The sequence below is a fragment of the Mustela nigripes genome, chromosome 5 (assembly GCF_022355385.1).
Source record: "Mustela nigripes isolate SB6536 chromosome 5, MUSNIG.SB6536, whole genome shotgun sequence".
Taxonomy (NCBI): Eukaryota; Metazoa; Chordata; class Mammalia; order Carnivora; family Mustelidae; genus Mustela; species Mustela nigripes.
This window is the reverse complement of record NC_081561.1, coordinates 126,991,393-127,012,058: the sequence shown is the minus strand read 5'-3', so window position 1 is coordinate 127,012,058 and position 20,666 is coordinate 126,991,393. Positions and strand designations below refer to the sequence as shown.

The window sequence follows — 20,666 nt, the reverse complement described above, 5'->3', positions numbered from 1 at the left end:
CCTTCCTTAAACCCTGCGCTGGCTTTTCAGGGCAAGCAGCACAGAGTGTGGGCCATTTGCCCCTGCCTGGCCCATTGGGGTGGTGGCTCCCTCCATGTCCCCAGGGTAAACCATCTTCCAGCCACAATGGCCTCGGGTCCTCCACCACCTGAGTGACCCTCCTCCTGTCTCTGAGCCTCCAGGTCCCTCCTGGGCTCGTTGTCCTCAGCTTTCACCATGGCCACCTTCTTCTCACTGGTCACATTTCAACTCAGGGCCACCTCCTCAAGGACACATTCTAGTGCCACCGGATCTCACACACAGTACTCCTGCCGTGGACATTCTCCAGCCCATTATCTCACTTATCTTCCTCACCATCCTTATCAGGACCCAAATTATCTTATTTCCTTGTTTTCCTACTTACTGTTTACAAACCTCACAAGCTGTTTGAGAGCAGGACCCTGTGGGCCGAGGGTGCGGTCTGGCACTTAGAAGGGGCTCAGTTAGTATCTGATTGCACTTAGAAGGGGCTCAGTTAATATCTGATTGCCTGACAGAAAAGAAACACACTGGGACACCTGGGGTAAAGCAAGTTGCCTGATCACACATCCTGCGACAGCACAGCACCGTAATGGTGTGATCTGCACACCCTGTCTTGCCTCTTTGTCTCTTCCTTCCTTCTTGATTCTACCTCCTCGGCGATGTCAGGGTTCACGAGGGATCGGAGGGGTCAGGAAATGAGGAAAGCAGGCTGGGGAGACATGGGGAGCCGTGGCTTGTACTCTGGGCTAACGGGGGTGGGTGCTCCCCGGAACGGGGGCCCAGTGTTGCCAGGTCTTCCAGTTTCCCAGAAGAGGTTGTGAATCTGGATTCTTCCATGAGGTCTTCTACATTTAAACGTTAGTGACTAATTAAAGGAAAATGCTTTTATGTCAAGCAAGTAGGATCCTTGGGCAGTGACTTGGAACTTTTGGGATCCGTCTTCAGATAATCTCCTCTCTACATCTGTAAACCTAGCCTTCTTCCTCAAGCCTTATTGAGTGAAGGAGAGCAGGGGTGGTCAGCCCCTGGTAAAGCGGTTTTCCAACGTTATGACTACATAGAATAATAATAAAGTCACAATATAGTTGAATATAAATATGTAACAAATTTGTAATGCGACCCTGAGTACGCATGTACATGACTATAGTAGGCCTCCTTGAAGCAATACTTAGCTTATTGTCTGCGATTTGCCCTGATGTTCTCCATTCTATTCTACTTCATTTTTTTTTAAATGCTGGTGATCCACTAAATTGATTGCCATCTCACTAATGGGTCATTTCCCGTAGAATTTGAAAAACTCTTAGTATACTCTGGCAGGGGTGATTCCAAAGGTTGGGGCACACCTTAGAACTTGAGGTTTGTAGCTTCTTTGTTTCCAGGTTTAGAAATCTACTAGCCATTCTGTGGAAAAGAACTAGGAAGGCCCCATCCAACTTTAGCTTCACCGTCCCATGGGATTGGAAAGGTATTTTCAAAGACCTCAGCTCAGTGCACATCGTATGAATCTTAAATGTGCCTAATGAAATTAACAACTGTTTGAACTCTGATTTAAAAATCATTTATTTCCAACTCAGGTGAACCTCCTCGTTATTAAACACTTACCCTAATATTCTTTTCCTACCAAGTAACTTTTTAAAACAAAACAAAACTGGCCATTTAGGTATTCTTCTTAAATGCCCGGAAAAATATATGAACCCTGTTTCTTAACCAGGTTATAACAATAACCTGGTGAATAACAATATTGGTGAATAACCTGGTGAATAACAATATTCTCTAAGGGTTCATTAATGTAAAAATCCTGTAGGGTTTGAAAAAAAAAAAATCATGTAAAAATAGCTTTTGTGTGCCCATTGAAAAAAACATGCCCGCCCCCCAGATTTCAAAGGAAGTGACCCAGCCTTACACTCAGCAGGAGGCAGGGTTCTGTCCGGCAGCAGGGCCCCCTGGGAGGCCGCCCTGAATAAGCGAGCCCGGGCACTGCTTAGTCTTCTGATCTTCGCTGGGTCCACTGGGGGCTTGGGAAAGGCAAGGCAAGGATCCTCCTCCGTGGTGGGAGATGCCGGAGCTTTCGGTTTCTGGAAAGAGATTTTTCAAATGATTAGTGAGCATTTCCGTGTCTCAAAGAAAACTCACCCCCCTACCCCACCACCCCCCGGCGCTGGTATTGATACTTCTGGATGAGCACAGGGCTCACTGCTTCGCTTGGCCTCGTTCTGGCCACCCAATTCTACACCTCCCTGGCCCATTTGACTTAATGTGACATGTGGTATACATATATACATATATACACACACACATATATATCACATTATGTATATGTTATATATTATATATAGTTTCTGTCATATTCGTATTTAATATAGTATATATAGTTTTTGTCAAATATAAAAACATTTTAAATATTCTATTTTAAATACTCTATTACCATGCTTAGCATGTTTGAAAAAACAACTTACCCATGCTCAGAAACAGATATCTGTACGAGACTGTAACATTTGATAAAATATGATCAAAATGGTTTGTAAATTTTTGTGTTCTTGCCAGCTCAGAAAGCAGTTACTGAGCACCTATGTACACCAAGTACTATCGTTACATATTTTGTACTCCGCAAAACTACTTTTTCAAGAATATAAAAATTCTTGAATAATTTAGATTATAAAGTCTAAAACATAAGAACAAGAAGCCGGGGTGCCTGGGTGGCTGGCTCAGTTGGTTGAACAAGGGCCTTCGGCTCAGGTCATGATCCCAGACTTCCAGGATGGAGTCCCACATCGGGCTCCCAGCTCTTTGGGGAGTCTGCTTCTCCCTCTGACCTTCTCTCGCATGCTCTCTCTCACTTATTCTCCCTCAAATAAATAAATAAAATCTTAATAATAAAAAAAAAGAACAAGAAGATGTTTTGGACTTACAATACAAAAATGTTTTATTTTCGGGGCACCTGGGTGGCTCAGTTGGTTAAGGGCCTGACTTCAGCTCAGGTCTTGATCCCAGGGTCCTGGGATTGAGCCCCGTGTGGAGCCCTGTGTGAAGCCCTATGTTCTACTCCGTGCCCAGTCTGCTGGTCTCTCTCCCACTCTCTCTGCCCCTTCCCCCACTCATGTGCATGTACTCCCTCTCACTCTCTCAAATGAATAAATAAAATCTTTAAAAAATGTTTTGGGGCACCTGGGTGGCTTAGTTGGTTGAGCGTCTGCCTTCAGCTCAGGTCAAGATCCCAGGGTCCTGGGATCAAGTCCCACGTCGGGCCCCCTGCTCAGCAGGGAATCTGCTTCTCCCTCTCCCTGTGCCCCTCAACCCTGTTTGTGCTCTCTTTCTCTCTCTCAAATAAATAAAACCTTTTTAAAAACGTTTTATTTTTCCACATCTCAAGAATTCCAGGCTGATACCCTTAGAAAAGGAACATTACTGGCAAATATTCCAATTCCTTAAAGACTTTAAAACATACCAGCACCAAAACACTGGGCATTTTGCCACCAGAGCATCTAGTAGTCTCACTTCCAGATGGCGGTAGCCTCTAACCCAGGGCCAGAACCTCGCAGGGACCTAAACTCCCACTTTGGGGGTTGCTTAGTGATCCACCCTTCCACCCTCTAACTTTAACATGATTATCTGTTTATGAAAGAGTAGTGTTATGGCAGCAGGTGCTTTTAGCTCTCTAGCCCAAAACAATCGACTTGAAGTTCCTAAAGTCACTTATGTAATATATGAACAGAGTGACTGTCATTCTAATAGGTGAATCAGTGTACTTTTTAGAAATCTGATTGAAACTGAAGCCAGATGCTCTGGAAAAATGGGTGAGGTTATGTATTGTATATGACACTCAATTTCAAACACTCAATTTCTCAATACATTAATAGAACTTAGAACATATTAGAGTTCTCCTTCCAAGAAGTTGTTTACTTCAATAATGATAATAGTTTTCAAAATATTTTTTGTGTCCTCTTGTTCATTTACATCCAAAATCAATCCATCAACCAGGCAGGAAAAAAATTAGCTTCATGACTTTAGAGACACATTTTTTTCTAAACACAGAAAAAGGGAAAATAAAATAATCAGTCTAATACAAGGAAAGAGTAAATCACCCTGAGATCAAACCACACTGGAGTATAATCCATTTCCTAGTTATGTGACTGTGGCCAGGCCACTTACTTCTCTGAGCTTGCCCTGCTCTCAAGTGGAGACTGGCACCATCTAGCAGGGACATTGACATACCAACAACTTCAGTTACGGAGGCTGGAGAAAGGCTAGCTCCCCTGAACACTATATTTGCCAGATTTTCTTCCAAGCTTCAAAAAGGCCAAGCCCTTTAAAGGCATCTGGGTGGCTCAGTCACTTGAACCTCTGCCTTCAGCTCAGGTTACGTTCCCAGGGCTCTGGGATGGAGTCCTGCATTGGCTCCTTGCTCAGCAGGGAGCCTGCTTCCTGCTCTCCCTCTGCCCCTTCGGGCCCCACCCCCCACCACTCCTGCTTCCTCTCTCTCAAATAAATAAATAAAATCTCAAAAAAGGGAAGAAAAAAAAAGAAAGCCAAGACCCTAGCCTCTGACACAACCTTGCTGTGGAAAAGATTTTGAATTCAGAGGGGTCTCTTCCAAGGGAGACAACACTCACTTGTCTGCATAAATTATGCTATATTTACTTAATAGTCCCTTTACTTCTAGTCTCCCTAACTTGTTGCAAAATATTCAAAAGAATGTGATTTGGCCCATGAAGCTAATAGTAACAAAAATGTTAAGAGTATAAACAGGAAAATAAGTGCTTTAGTTATAGTTAAGAAAGATTAAATATATATGGATAATGTCAGTATTAAATGTAGATGTGAGATTTTCTTATCTCAGAAAGCCTGTACTCTGCAGGTACCTTGAATCTTGAAACAAAGATTGAAAAGTCTGCCAAATAATAATAATGTGAATAAAGTAAATGGTTTCTTTTACAGATGCCCTGTTTTAAATGTTTTGGGTACAAAGTAAAAGGTCTTATATAAAGGGAACATGTACAAAGCTAATTTTTACCCAAAAGAAAATAACTCCATGACCTCTGGATGGCAAGATAAAACCCTTTAACTGCTTCTTGATAAAAGACATTATTTTCCTAGTGCAAAATCCGTCACTGTTTGTAGAATGAAAAATTAGTCCCATGTGACTCCCGTCCTCAATGAAAATTATTTATTCCATTTAAACGTGTATCTCACTTGACTACGTAAAGTATAAAGTAATACATGTAAGCATTTTTAGTTCTTTGAGGGAAAACTACTAAACAGGCTATCAATTTCCATCCTGCCAGCTTCTACAACACACCCTTCCCCTTTGTGGAGCAAATTGGCTTTTATGGAGCAAAACAGTAAAAACTGTTTCGTTAGAAGATTCACTTCATTTGCGAACACAGAGAACTTGAGGACCTCACCTCCCTGCTGTTGTGTACCATGACACTCCAGTGACTCGAGTATAATCAAGGACACTGGGAAAGTCAGATGGTAGGATTTGTTCCTGCTGATAAAATGTCTGTTGAAGAATGAGACTGTTCTCATAGAACAACCCAATCAAATGAGACAAAATTCCTAGAACATTTAAAGAATGTGCCTGGCCTTGACTCTCACCCAAGCATGGCGGGCCTTGACCAGTTTTGGACATGGCCTCTCTGGATCACCAGATGGAAAGGCAGGGTCCTCCCTACTATACAGGAAGGGGGGTCTGCCACATCCCACCTCAGAAAGTTGCTAGGATTTAATTTGTAGAGCAACAGAACACACACACACACACACAAACACTCACACAAACATTCACACACACACTAAAAGACCTCCTGGAAGTTAGAAAGCAAATATCAAAAACTCTTGCAAGTGAGGAAGGGTATTTTTATCCTCTCTGCTTCAGCCGGAACATCCATCTTTTCCCCTTGAACACTGGTGCTTCCAGTTCTCGAGCCTTCACATTCAGACGGGGACTCACACCACCAGCCACCGGCTACCTTGTCCCCCACAGCTTTTCAGGCCTTCAGGCCTGGACTGGAAAGATACCACTGGCTTGCTTGGGCCTCCAGCTTGCAGCCAGTAGACCAAGGGACTTCTCAACAACCCCCCAACTATGTGAGGCAATCCTTCAAAACAAATCTCTATGTATCTGTATGTTTGTATGTATGTATGCATCTATCTATCTATCTGACTACTGGTTCTTATTTTCTGTCTATCTATCTATCTGACTACTGGTTCTTATTTTCTGGAAACGCTGAGTCATACAATTGTGTATCAATTACACCTTAGTAAAGCTGTTAAAAAAAATTTTCCTACCAGCACATAACCTTTGGATGTGGCAATTGTATGTGCATCTCTATCACTATGATTTTTGTCCACAGGTGTGCTGTCCTCTGTCACTCCCAGCATGTGACTCGCTGCTGTAATGTTCCCATTCAGAAAAAGTGACAGAGAAAAACACTGCTTTGACATTCGCATTCTGCTTTCTCTTAACCTGGATTTCCCCTATCCCCAAGGTACATAGGGAATTCCAAATCCCTTTTTTTTAAAAATATATTATATTATCTAACTTGTCAAATACTTGGAACTTGGTTCCTGTAAAACGTGGGGAAAAAAAGGACTCAAACTAATCTATGCTTGGGGCGCCTGGGTGATTCAGTTGGTTAAGCCTCTGACTCTTAATTTCACCTCAGGTCAGGATCTCAGGGTCCTGGGATCAAATGCTCTGTCAGGCTCTGAACTCAGCATGGAGTCTGCTTGTCCCTCTCCCTCGGGAGGCTCCTCCCCCTGCTCACTCATGATCTCTAAAATAAATAAATACAATTTAAAAAACTCCTAATCTATGCTGTGAGGAATCAAGACAGTAGTCGCCCTGGGGAGGCAGTTTCTGGGGTGCTGGTAATGACCTATTTTTTTTCTTTTTGAACGCTGATCACAGAGTGGGGTGAGTCTGTGCGAATTTACGAAGCTGCACTCTTACGATCTGTGTCTTTTCTGCATGTCAATAAAAAGTTTAATAAAAATATATGAGGCTTAAACCAACTAGACTTTGTAGGTTTAGGAAACACAGGAAGAGTTGTTTTGACAAAAATAATGATGAAAAAACCTGGCAATCCACAGACCTGTACCCCTGGGACTAGTAATACATTATATGTTAATTAAAAAAATAAGAAATTAAAAAAAAAAAGAATCTCACAGAGCCAATAAATCTGTTTCTTAAAAAACACACACACACACATACACACACAATGAAAGACAAAAATCTCCTATTCATTCACAGGGTCACATCTCTTTTCCTACAGCAGTTCCTGTGTATATAAATCTGAACACCAGTTAACCAGGGTAGCAGAATGAAAACAGAAATAACTGCTACTACCCAACAGCTCCATGCCTCAGAGCTGTCAAGGGAAGGTGGGGGGCTGCTACAGAAGAAAACAGAGGTACCGCTCATACTGATACAGCAAACAGGTATACATGTTTCCCTCCTGTCTGATCTGATTACAGATCCTAATGGGAACTTCGCCCAGTCAGGCCAGGCAGCCAAGGCCCGAGTGGTCAGGGGCCAGGGCACCCCTGAGTAGAGGCAGCCCACCACTTGCTAGAGGGTGTGGGGGTTGGGGAGGAGCACAGGCCAGACCCCCGGGGTGGGCTGGTGGCGGGAGTCAAAACAGGGACACGGGGAAAACCTACAAGCTCAAAGAGGAGAGCGGATTTGTTCAACGTAGCAGCTGGAATGGGGTGCTGTCTTGGTCCCTCTTCCTTGATTGACTGCTAGCTGAGGAATTATTAAAAGGCAAATTAGCCTAAGAAAGTCACCTAGAGCCAGAAAGGGCTGAAGGTCGGTCACTTAGGTCTTCGCAAATTCTTTCAGCTAGTGGGCCGGGGAACTAGGAGACCGCCCTGTCCCGGCATCCCCAGCTGTCTCCTTGTTCCCGCGCCCTCCTCCCGCACTCCTCCTCCCCTCATCTCCCTCCTCTGGCAGGAAAGAGGTTCTCAGATCATGACCTGAGCCGAAGGCAGCGGATTAACCCACTGAGCCACCCAGGCGCCCAGGATGAAGTCTTAAAAGATCTGCAACTTACTTACAAATAGTTCATCAAAAACAAACACATATACACAGGCAAATAAGCACACATATATGCGGTAATAAAAATCAAGAAGCAGGTGTGCCTGCATGGCTCAGTGGGTTAAAGCCTCTGCCTTCGGTTCAGGTCATGATCCCAGGGTCCTGGGATCGAGGCCCCACATCGGGCTCTCTGCTCAGCATGGAGCCTGCTTCTCCCCCTCCCCTCTCTCTGCCTGCCTTTCTGCCTACTTGTGATCTCTGTCTATGTCAAATCAACAAATAAAATCTTAAAAAAAAAAATCAAGAAGCAGCTTGAACACCACCCCGATTCCATGACAGTCTAAGGAACTAGTATCACTAGGTACTTATGGCAGCAGAGCTAAAAGGGGAAGAGACCTAAATAAGGAGGATTGGCTGAAAGTCTGTGTAACTCCTTCCCTCCCAGCTCCATGTAGCTACGCTACAGCGTCAGGAGATTTGCTCCATAGAGAGGGTAAAACAGAGGTGTCTGAATCAGGCTAACTATACAGAGTTAAGTGTCAGGGTACTTATTAAAAAATAGAAATTAACTGAATATTTACCTACTGAATGCTAGGTATTCCTACCTTCTTCCTCCAGCTGGTTCTTGGAAGATAGCAACCAGCCTTTATCCTCTAGGCAAGAGCTTAGAATATACTTCTACAGAGAATTACCTTGCCACAAGGAAATCCCTAAAGATACTGCTAATCCTTGAAGATACTTCTGCTGGGGGTTTCATAAGCAACACAGCCCAGCCAGTCCTCCCTGATGGGGTTAGGTATTACCTATGGGTCGACCTGTCTATTCCACATGCTTCTACTTTCAAATAAGAGCAGCCAAACAAGCAGCATGAGCTATCAGAGGAGAGCCTCTGACATGAAGAAGAGAAACCAAAGCAAACATTCAAATGCAACAGACACAGAAGGAGGACCATGTAAAGACACAGGGAGAAGATGGCCATCTACAAGCCAAGGAGAAAGGCCTCAGTAGAAACAAACCCTATTGCCCTCTTGATCTTCAACTTCTACTTCAGAACTGTGAGAAAATAAATTTCTGTTGTTTAAGACACACACACACACAAACACACACACACACACACACACACGGCACAACAGAGATTTTAAAGGAAAAAGGAAATAATTCAAAAATCAAAATTATCATTAATATACTCATTCAATATGTCACAACCATGAAACACAAGAATACTATGCATAAGAAAAGATGACTTAGAGCAGGGAAAAAGCTTTTAGGAAATTAAAAATAATTAAATAATTTAAAAATACGACGGCAGAGAAGCGCCTGGGTGGCTCAGTGGGTTAGGCCTCTGCCCTCGGCTCAGGTCATGATCTCAGGGTCCTGGGATTGAGCCCCACATCGGGCTCTCTTCTGAGCAGGGAGCCTGCTCCCCCCTCTCTCTCTCTGCCTGCCTCTCTGCCTACTTGTGATCTCTCTCTCTCTGTGTCAAATAAATAAATAAAATCTTAAAAAAAAAAAAAAACGATGGCAGAAATGAACTCAATAAAAGGATTAGAAGATAAAGTCTCTTCCAAAAAAATATGGGAAATAAAAATTTGAAAAAGGAAAGAAAACTGAAGTACCAGTCCAGCGACTCCTACATATTGGGATAATAAATTCCAGAAAGAGCAAACAGAACAAAAAAGAGGGAAAGATACACCAAAATAATTCAAGGACATTTCCCAGAGTTGAAGGGCATGAGGTGCCCAGCACAATGGATGAAAATAAACTAACACAAAGGTCCATTATCATGAAATTTTAGAACACTGGAAACAAAGAGAAATATCCTACAAACTTCTAGAGAGAAAAAACAGCAATCAAGGTCTCAAATAATGTACTTCCCATAAACCCTTTCTCTAGAATCTACCAGACGAAGTACTCCAAAAGTAAATCCTGGGATACAGGAGATAGGTAAGCCATCACAAGAAGGAGAAGCAAGCTGTGTGCCAGGTACCAAGGGTAAATGGTCTGGGAGAAAGTGGGGAAAGTTCTCCAAAAAGATGAATCAATAGAATACTTCATGTGCCTGAATACGTGAAGTAGATTTAGAACCCTGGAGAAGAGTTTGGGGTTGAGATGGCAGTAATACAGAACAAAAAAGCCAGGTAACAATGAACACCAGGGAAAACAAAAAGCGGTACGGGGAAGGGAAAGTAATCATCCTTAGTTCCAGACTCAGTTGTAAACAGGATTTATATAATCATAGAAAAAGGGATCTGACCAAAGTGATGATCTATCTATACTGGGAATAGCACTGGCGCCAAAAAGGATGACTGCTGTGAGGATGTGTGGGCGGACCGACAAGAGTTAAATTTTCACCTTCCTTAGTGAGAAGTCATTAGATAATTCTTCAAACTCACAAGTCAGAGAGGAACAAGACACTGTTATTTAAAATTCTGGATGTAAATACCAAAAGAACATGCCAAAAGAGTTTAAAGTGAGAGTCACTGGTTAAGAGTAGAATGAAGAATAAGGGGACAGGAGGCCCCTGGAGTGTTTTGGGTAACAAACCTTTGACCCTTTATGTAGACATATATATGTAATTTATTTGTATATGTTTCAATTAAAAATAAAATACGTATAACTTTAAGAAAAAAACAAAACAGGAGCGCCTGGGTGGCTCAGTGGGTTAAGCCGCTGCCTTTGCCTCAGGTCATGATCTCAGGGTCCTGGGATCGAGCCCCGCATCGGGCTCTCTGCTCAGCAGGGAGCCTGCTTCCTCCTCTCTCTGTCTCTCTCTCTGCCTGCCTCTCTGCCTGCTTGTGATCTCTTTCTGTCAAATAAATAAATAAAATCTTAAAAAAAAAAAAAAGAAAAGAAAAAAACAAAACAAATTGTGAAAAACAAAAAATATTGTAAAACATTCTGTTTGTCAAGTTACTATGTATTTCTGATGTTCTTATTATTAAATTATAGGAAAACAGGGGCTCCTGGGTGGCTCGGCTCAGGTCATGGCCCCAAGGTCCTGGGATCCAGCCCCATGTTGGGCTCCCTGCTCTGCAGGAAGCCTGCTTCTCCCTCTGCCCCTCCCCCGGGGGGGGGGGGTTCTCTCTCACATCATTGCTCTCTGTCAAATAAATAAATAAAATATATTTTAAAAATAAAATAAAATAAAAATAAATAAATTATAGGAAAATAACAGAAGTATGTCATCAAGATTCGAAACATTTGAAAAAATATAAATGAAATTGTTTTCATATTAAATTATCAGTATACTTAAGTCTATGTGGTCCTTTTCTTAGCATATATAAGTACTGATTCAAGTATTTTGGGCCAATTCCATTTCACAGCACTGATGGTAATATAAGGTACTCACAAAATCTAGTGGACTGAGACGAGCACCAGAGATGGGCCTGGACTCAGATGACTCAAAACTGGATGCATGAAGGCTAGCACAGGAGATGGAACAGAAATATTAGTTTGTGAAGAATCATTTATTTCTAGTGTATGTTAGTTAACTCTAGTCCCCAAACAAGTAAAAGCATTTAATGCATAAGCCTTGAGGAAGAAGCAATTTTTAAAAAATCATAGTTCTTTGGGGCGCCTGGGTGGTTCAGTGGGTTAAGCCACTGCCTTCGGCTCAGGTCTTGATCTCAGGGTGCTGGGATCGAGTCCCGCATCGGGCTCTCTGCTCAGCAGGGAGCCTGCTTCCTCCTCTCTCTCTCTGCCTACTTGTGATCTCTCTCTGTCAAATAAATAAATCTTAAAAAAAATCATAGTTCTTAGAACATTTTATTAATAAGGTTGTTCATTGCTTGTAGGGGAATTAAAAAAATATTGAATAATGAAAAAAAGAAATGCATATGGTGATTTTTAAAAAAAAAAGTTTTGTTCATATCATTTTATAGAGTTGATATGACAACCACCATTTACCATTTCAAACCAAAGCAACTTGTTGGACCCAAGGTCTGGACTTCCCTTTAGGAATCTCTGAATAGATACAAGAGGTGTAATTAGCAGACATCAAACTTAAAAAGCAACTATTCATACCTAGAATTAAGGGAAAACGTTTCTGGTGGCTTACAGAGCCAAGTGTATAAGCAAGAGAAACGTCATTACCTGAAGGAAGAAGGAGGTCTGTTTTCCGGTGTTCTGGAAGATGCAGGACCAAAGAGTTTTCTTTGGTCTTCCCGTGGTGTAAATGGTCTTTGTGTCCCAACTGTTCTTAATGCATTTCGTGCTTCACTTATGATTTCTGCGCTGGTCTTCTGCTTGGACATAGAAGGTCGATAAAATGGATCCAGCTTTTCTAACTTTTTATCATTTGGAGATAGCATCTTTTCCTTTTAAAGTAAAATGTTCTTCAGGTAGACACCACAGGCTGCAAATATATGATACAATATATGAACTGTTTTCATCCAGGTGTTTAGAAAAGAGTGCTTAAACCCATATGTTTAAACCATTCCTCGATATTAAACTAGAAAAAGTCACAAACAATTTTTTAAGAAGATTTTTAATTTATTATTGACAGAGAAAGAGCCTGTGATGGGGGAGGGGAGTGAGGAGGAGCAGAGGGAAAGGAAAAGAGAGAGAATCCCAAGCAAACTCTGCACTGAGTGTGGGACCCAATGTGGGGCTCGACCTCAAGACACTGAGCTCATGACCTGAGCCAAAATCAAGAGCCTATGGCTTAACTGACTGAGCCACCCCGGTATGCCGTCACAAACAATTTTTAATTAAAAAGCTACCAGGCAGTTACAGTTAGAAGATCAAGGTGGAAGAAAAGCTTTCAAAAATATAGGTTGATGTGCATAGTTATATTTATGGGAATATATGCACTCCGGGGAAATGGTGTACAGGGAAGAGAGCCAGGATGAAAGCTAAACCTGGAGACAAAGAGGAGAAATCGTGAAAGAGGACAGACGAGCAAGAAAAAATTATCTCGTATTCTCCAATCTATAAAAAAAACAACACTGGGGGGTTCTGTTAAAATTTTAACTAAATTTCCCTTTTTTCCCTCTGCTGTCCTCCACGCAAACTGCAAGTATGAGGTTAGATTTAGACAGATGGGGCCTATTTCCAAGCTCTATTTGCTTTTATAAATGTAGTTTGTAAATTCAGGGAAAGGTTCAGCCCCACATTTACCATGATGTATTTGAATGAACGGATTCAAATCACCGTCCATGTGAGATAGTGTCCTAGAGGAATAAATACCAAATTATCAACATCAAATATTCTTTCCTAGGCTAGTTTTCTCAGTTAAAGTCATGCACAAGGGCCATGAGAATGTAGATCCTTCTTAAATGTTGGCATGTCCCCAGGGAGGCCTGGATAACTTGGCAGGACACCTATGGAGCTCTAAACTTGGGAACAGCCAAGATTTAAAAAACATAATTCTAATTACTATTTGGTATTAGGTGTTCATTAAAACAACAACAACAACCCAGATCCCTGAAAATCTCTAAGGAGAAAGAGGCCTGGAAATTTTTTCCTATATTTCAGTGCCCAATTTTAGAATAACTTTTGCAAAAAAGAAACATTTTTTGGTGACATATGCCCAAGGAAACTAAAAAGACTTCATTTCCATAAGTGGAATCAACAGATGATTCCTTAGACAAGTAAAGAGGATTTACTATATTGTGATTCTATACATTAAGTTGTTATGTAACAACAGACAACAAGAACATTTGTTTAGTTCTATCCATACCCTACCCTAAGAGTTTTTGAGGTAAAGAGCATGATGAAAACTACAAACAATATGCCATTCCTTTCTTTTCTTTTTTAAATATTAAATGTACTTTATTACTTTTGAAAACTGGTCACATACATGATTATTTTTAGTCAGCCATAATACCTGATTGGCCAGCACAGATAAATATTTACAGAGAAACACTAACACTTTAAAAAAACTAGCCTTTGGGGGACATTTTTTATTTTTTAATTCAACATTTTTTCAGTGTTAAAACCAAAAAGACTTGCAGATTTTTATGCTATTCCTTTCATATGGAAAGGCCAGGTGAGGTAAAACAGTAAAAAAAAAAATCCTAGATAAGCCGTCCTATTCTAGGTGTTTTCTTTCTAGGAATTTCTGTTATAGGATTTGGAATTTAAGCAAGGTCTCCAAAAATCATGCACATTAATACAACAAACAAAAAACTACGACAGGCCAAATACATTTTACTTCTAATTCTTCTGATGTGATTAGCTATTTATTTTTAAAATATTCAAGGCTGATTATTAAAAATATGTATAGTATTTTTTGTATAGCCATATATACATGTTTCCCCTGCCATCTAAAAGAGTGCATTCCTATGAAAACTCTGGTTAGCCAAAACAGTGTGAAGAAGACGGTGCCACCGCTTTCTGTCACTTTGTTTTTACAAAATACCTGCATTAACACCTGTTTTCACTCACCAGAAGAAATCTGAAGAGGATATTCGCTTTTATAAGACGGTGTTATTGTAAGTCTTGCATAAAAGCAAAGTGACATAGCAGGAAGCGTCAGAAAGCAGGGGATACCTGTATTATTTTTGGATGCATGGTAATGTAAATTCAGTCCCATTACATCTAACTCAAGCGGCCATACCAGTTTCCTTTGCTTGTTTGTTTTTAAAAGGCCCATGGGGGCACCTGGGTGGCTCAGTAGGTTAAGCCTCTGCCTTTGGCTCAGGTCATGATCCCAGGGTTCTAGGATCGAGCCCCACATCGGGCTCTCTGCTCAGCGGGGAGCCTGCTCCCCCTGCCCCTCATCTGCCTGCCTCTCTGCCTACTTGTGATCTCTGTCTATCAAATAAATAAATAAAATCTTTTAAAAAAATAAATAAATAAAAAATAAAAGGCCGAGTGCAGTAGGAAAGTACACCACGTAGAGAGAGGAAGTTCCTGTGCAATGAACAGGTTTCTCCCTGAGCCCAAATCAGGTTTGTGATTCTTTTGGCCCCGTATAGCTCTAATAAGTCTAGCAATGTCGAAGGTGATCTGGCAAACCTAATAAATATTAGAGGAAGTGCTCTGGATGAACACTATGGCGTAGCGCTCCTGATCGAGACCCTGTATTTCAGTTTGTGGAAAACTACACTCTTCCATAAAGTCATGAAGCAGGGACATTCACTCAGGATGAGTGCTAACAGTCCTGTACTTTATTTGGGCACACAGGAATTTAGATTGATCAAATATTGGTGGAAATAATGTAGAACAGTGGGCTTAAAAACCATTTTGTTCGGGACGCCTGGGTGGCTCAGTTGGTTAAGCAGCTGCCTTCGGCTCAGGTCATGATCCCAGCGTCCTGGGATCGAGTCCCGCATCGGGCTCCTTGCTCAGCAGGGAGCCTGCTTCTCCCTCTGCCTACCATTCTGTCCGCCTGTACTCGCTCTCTCTCCCTCTCTCTCTCTGACAAATAAATAAATAAAATCTTTAAAAAAAAAATCATTTTGTTCAGAAATTTTTTTACCACAAATTCTAAAACAACTTTCTCTCTCCCTCTTCCTTTCTCTTTCTCCCAAACCTTAATGGTTACATTGTGAGAAGCAGTTTCAATAATGTAAGATCTGCACAGTTAATCTACTATTATTATTCGTGTTAATATATTATGAACTAAATCAAATATGGACATATGTCCATATTTGGACATAGCTTAGCTTCTGGGCTTTGTCTAAAACCTCATCCTTCACAAAACTGGTGTAGGAATTCATTGAGATGATGTCCTCGAGACTGAATTTTCAGGGACACGAAATGAACTGAGTTAGAAGCATGTTTTTAGGGGAGAGGGAAGGATTTTTTTGTTAGATTATAAATTCTTATTATAGAGGATTTTTGCCAACTTAAACAATCACTCAGAGTTTGAAAGCTTGTCTGTTATAGTAAAGGACACCTGAACCATAAAACAATAGTATCACAGAAATTTTCACTCTACAAAAATTCTCTTGACAACTGGAACAAATCCATTCGGCTAGTATGGATTAACTGTTTCCTATGTACAAAGCCCTCTGCTCGGATCCCTGGGAACACAGGAATGAATACTGTCTCAACTCTCAGCCAAGAAGGCCACTAATGCTAGTTAAATATTTGCCTTACTACCAAGCATTGTGCTAATCAGTCTCGAGGACATCATCTCACTGAATCCCTACAACAGTTTTGTGAAGGATGAGGTTTTAGACAAAGCACAGAAGCTACGACATATGTCCAGAGATGATACTGAAGCTATACTCATGAGATGGGGTGGAAAGAGGCAGGGCCACCGGAGGCCTTGGGGCTGCGGCTATGTCTGTACCAATATAGAGACAGGCTGATATTTCCAGAACTGGAGCAGCTTTCTTGGAGTGTACCAGCACAATGTCAACTCTGCTTGTACCCAAATGATTTTAATACAAGGTGGAAACTTGTAGGGGCAATGAAAAAAACTGAAATAACTCCCATGTGATTGCAAAAAAAAAAAAAAAAAAAAAAGGATTTCTGATTGGGAGGAAGTGTCAGGGAGGCTTCCCGGAGGAGGTGATGCTTGAGCTCGGTTCTGGAAAATGGGCTGAATTTGAAGCATGTGGCAATGGCAGACATTATGTCTAGAGTAGAGAAGGAATTTCCAGCAAAGTCAATGAGTGAGCCAAGGCAGAGTGCCAAGAACATATGGGATGTGTGTTGGAGAAGAATGAGCTCTGGAAATACAGATTGGAGTTGGACCAGAGAGAGAACTGAATAGCAGGTCAAGAAATTAAAAAAAAAAAAAAAAAGCTGGTGAGTAAATTAATAGATTTGGAGACATGATGTGATCTGGCAGGAGAGGGCAGGATGAGAAGAAGGTAGTTCTGATGTAATGAGCCAACTAATTCTTAGAGGTCTTCAAGGAAGCATTCCTGGATATGGCTTTCCCTGTCCTCTAGCCTGTTAGGTGTTTCTCCTCCATACTCTACAAGTCAGCAGCTGGCCTCTGTCAGTACACCTTCCCACTGTGTCCCTATGCTGTCTCACCAGACTCTGAGCCACAGTTCCTTTTGTGAGGCACGGTTGAAGGTCAACATTTGTTGAATCGCCGAACTCCATTTTCTCTTCTCTCTCTCTTTTTAAGACTTACTTATTTTTCGAGCGAGAGAGAGCACCCATGAGAAGGGGAAGGGGCAGAGGGAGAGAGAGATTCTCAAGCAGACTCCCCGCTGAGCTCAGAGATTGACTTGGAGCTCCATCTCACAGCCCTGAGATCATGACCTAAGCTGAAATCAAGAGTCACCCAGGCGTCCCTGAACTCCATTTTCCAATACAGATCTGAGTCAAGCAATATCAAGCTGAAGGCAATATGGCTTCTTTCATTGGAGACATCTGTTACAGTGGATTAGGAAGGCATATGGGACTTGATTTCAATGGCACCTGACATCTGATTCTTTTTTTTTTTTTTTTTTTTTTTTTTTAAGTAGGCTCCATGCCCAGAGTGGGGCTTGAACTCATGACTCTGAGATCAAGCATCTCATGCTCTACTGACTGAGCCAGCAGGGCACCCTGTCAAATGGCATTTGATTCTTGATGCCAAGTGGTAATATGAGAGCAAATTCAGCCCCCTTTTCCTTTCTTGCCTTTACTGCAAGTTGCCTGGCAGGGAGTAAGACCTGATAAACAGTGTGATCCGTGAATGAGGTACTGAAAGCCTGAGATGAAGGAGAAAAGGTGAAACAGAGGTAAGAAGAGAGATGAGAACAAGTGAGGGAAAACAAGAGCAGAAGAACCAACAGGATTTAGCAGCTGAGAGGACAGGAAGAAGCCAGACGTGACACTTTATGCAAACCTGGAGGGGCACTGAGGTCAGAGGACCAAGAGGCCTTTTAAAAGAAAACAAGAGAAGTAGACTTTGAAGGGAAAGAAGGAAAAGGCTATGAGCTGCCTTACATCACTGTCCTGAGTTGATGATGTCCGCAGGACCTCTAGAAGATGACCACAGCCAGTGGTAGGAAATCTGAAACTGGGATCTTCATTTTTAACAAAATATTTCTTACTCATTGGGGGAAAATTTCGGAGTCCTCATTTGTGAAAATTCATACCTAATTATCAGGACCCGTCTTTCTCTCTGCCACTAAGAGTTACCTAAACCAGTCTCCTTGCTAAGTGCAGCATTACTCTATCAAAATATTCTGCAACCAGAGAAAGGCTGATCCCCTCCACTCTCTGTTCCCTGCAAATCAAATACAGATCTTCAATTTGTGATAGGGTTACACCCTGAAAAGCCCATCCTAAACTGAAAATATTAAGTCGAAAATGCATTCAATACATCCAACCTACTGAACATCATAGTATAACACAGCCTAACTTAAACATACCCAGAATACTTACATTAGCCCACAGTTGGGCAAAATCAGCTAACACAAAGCCTATTTTATAATGAGTGTTGAGTAGCTCACGTCATTTATGGAATACTGTGCCTAAAATAAAAACCAGAATGGCTTGCGGGAGGTTCGGGGGATGGGGGTCCTGGGTGGCTCAGTTGGTTAAGTGGCTGCTTTCTGTTGTCCTGATGCTGAGGTCCTGGGATGGAGCCCCCTTACCCTGGGGGAAAAAAAAATGTCTGCTCAGCAGGGAGTCGGCTTCCCCCTCTGCCCTTCCCCCACTTAGCACCTGCTTGCAGGGTCTCAAATAAATGAATAAAATCTTTAAATTAAAAAGAAATTTTAAAAAACCAGATGGCTGTATAGATACAGAATGGTTGTGAGTGTGTAACAGTGAGTGGCTGCAACTACCCAGCATCCCCAGAGAGTACGACAGAGCCCATCCCCAGCGCGGGAAAAGATAAAAATTCAAAGTATGGTTTCAACTGCATTAAAAATTGCTGCCACACCAACAGTAAAGTTGAAATTTTTCAGCTGAACCATGGTGAGTCGAGGCCATCTGCACTCAAGACCCTTTCCATTATTCTGAAATACCTTTCTGTTAACATGAGCACCCAAAGAGGCAGTGGTTAAGTGCATTGCTGGATAAGGGGTTCAAATATTCTCTTGGCAATTCACAGCTATGTGACATTGGCAAAGACCGTAATGCCTCTAAGCTTCAGTTTCCTCATCCGTAAAACAGGGATGGCCATAATTGCCTTATAGGATTGTTCTGATAATTAAATAACCTAATTCTTGTGAAGTGCTTTAGCGTGGTGCCTAGCCCTTAAGAAAAAGTTAACTACGACCCAGGCAGATACAATAAAAATTCTCCCATGAATAAAAAACTGCATTTAATGAAAGAAATTGCAAATGAAAGGGAATGAGGTTTGTTAAGTGTTTCCATAAATTTTTGTAAATTAAAATTTAAATGCAGGGTTTCACTGTGAAAAAGAATTTTTATGAAGTATTTTATTGAATATCAGGTATGCCAAATCAATAGCTGATCAGAATTTTATAGGCTCACAAAATAGGATGCAAATCGAGTGCTTCTTGCTCTTCTACCAATTTAAAATAATTCTAAATTAGAGTGAGATGGAAGAACCGCTGTGACAGTCGTGGGAACGGACGATCAAAGGCATTATATGTACACATGACGTATTTTAATGTATACTGTTACATTATTTTTTTATTGGGCGCCTCCCTATCTGTTGCCTAAGAGCCCAGGTACAATTTGTGTGACCGTGGCGAGGTCGCTGTCTACCTAGACAAAACCCCTTGGTTTACCACTTTCATTCAGTAAATATCTCCAAGCTTCTGTGAAGCTCCACACAGTGGACTACACAGTCGGTGTACAGAAATAAGGACAGCCCCGAACCCACGCCGAGAGCATACACCCTTCTGGGGGCAGAAAGGCAGGCGACAGCAGGAAAGGTCCCGGGTGACTAGGCGGGAGACGCCTCACCACCCGTACGGACAGAGGCTTCCCCGCTCCCGGCAATGTCCCCTCCTCCCCGGGTTCAGGCCAGGACACAACACAGCAGCGCGGTCACCGCCTGCCAGCCCACCCTCCTGCCAGCCCCCTAGCTCGCCGGCTCTGCCAGGCCGGCCGGCGTCTCCATGGTAACCGTACACAAACTACCTACCCCGGGCGCCTGGGCCGCCTGCCTGCAGAGCCAGGTCGCTGCTGGACGTGCGGAGCCGGACAGGAAATGAGCTGGGACCCGGCGCAGGGAAAGGGGCTTCCGGCCAAACGTAAAGCCCCTGTGATTAGCGCTGGTAACAGTAACAGCTGCGGAGCTTCAGTTCATCCTTTAGGTTTCCAGAGGCAGCCAGCAGCCGCGAAGGAGCAGCAGGGCGGAGTGGGGCGGGGCGGAGTGGGGCGGGGCCGGGAGAGGAGACTGGGAGGTTTCCCGGCGCCGCCTGGCCACTGGGCCTGCGCGGTCCCCCGGCGCATGCGTAGGAAGGCTGAGGCCACGGGCTGGGGTGGGGGGGGGGAAGCTGGCGGAGCAAAGGGAAGGTCTTGGGCGAGGGCTGGAGAGGGGGAGTGCGAGGGAACCGCTTGCAAGACAGGTGTGGGGAGGAGTTCCTTATAAATTAACAGCTTACCGAACCAAATTTGTTGAGACCCTATGAGATCTCAGCACTTATATTAATAACAACAAAAAGCAGCACGACAGCTTAGTGCTTAGGGTTAAAAGTCAGGCTTTACTGGATTGAAGTTACAGCCCCGTATAGCCTCGAACTAGTTGGCTTACTTTCTCAGTTTCCTCATTTGTAAAATGGAGAGAATT

The 20,666-nt window shown here is 42.5% G+C and overlaps 1 protein-coding gene across 1 annotated transcript in view; it reads right to left on the bottom strand.

Moving 5' to 3' along the window:
- The window catches only part of ARMC2 (armadillo repeat containing 2), a 109,890-nt gene extending 89,783 nt beyond the window's left edge, over positions 1-20,107 (bottom strand). Inside the window, exons 1-4 of the mRNA XM_059401162.1 lie at positions 20,019-20,107; positions 12,149-12,410; positions 11,406-11,478; positions 1,925-2,096 (exon numbers count right to left, since the gene is read on the bottom strand). Of these exons, the coding sequence (XP_059257145.1) occupies positions 1,925-2,096; positions 11,406-11,478; positions 12,149-12,366 (463 nt within the window). The 5' untranslated portion in view covers positions 12,367-12,410; positions 20,019-20,107. The remainder of the gene's footprint in view (positions 1-1,924; positions 2,097-11,405; positions 11,479-12,148; positions 12,411-20,018) is intronic.
- Between the last annotated feature and the right edge of the window lie 559 nt (positions 20,108-20,666).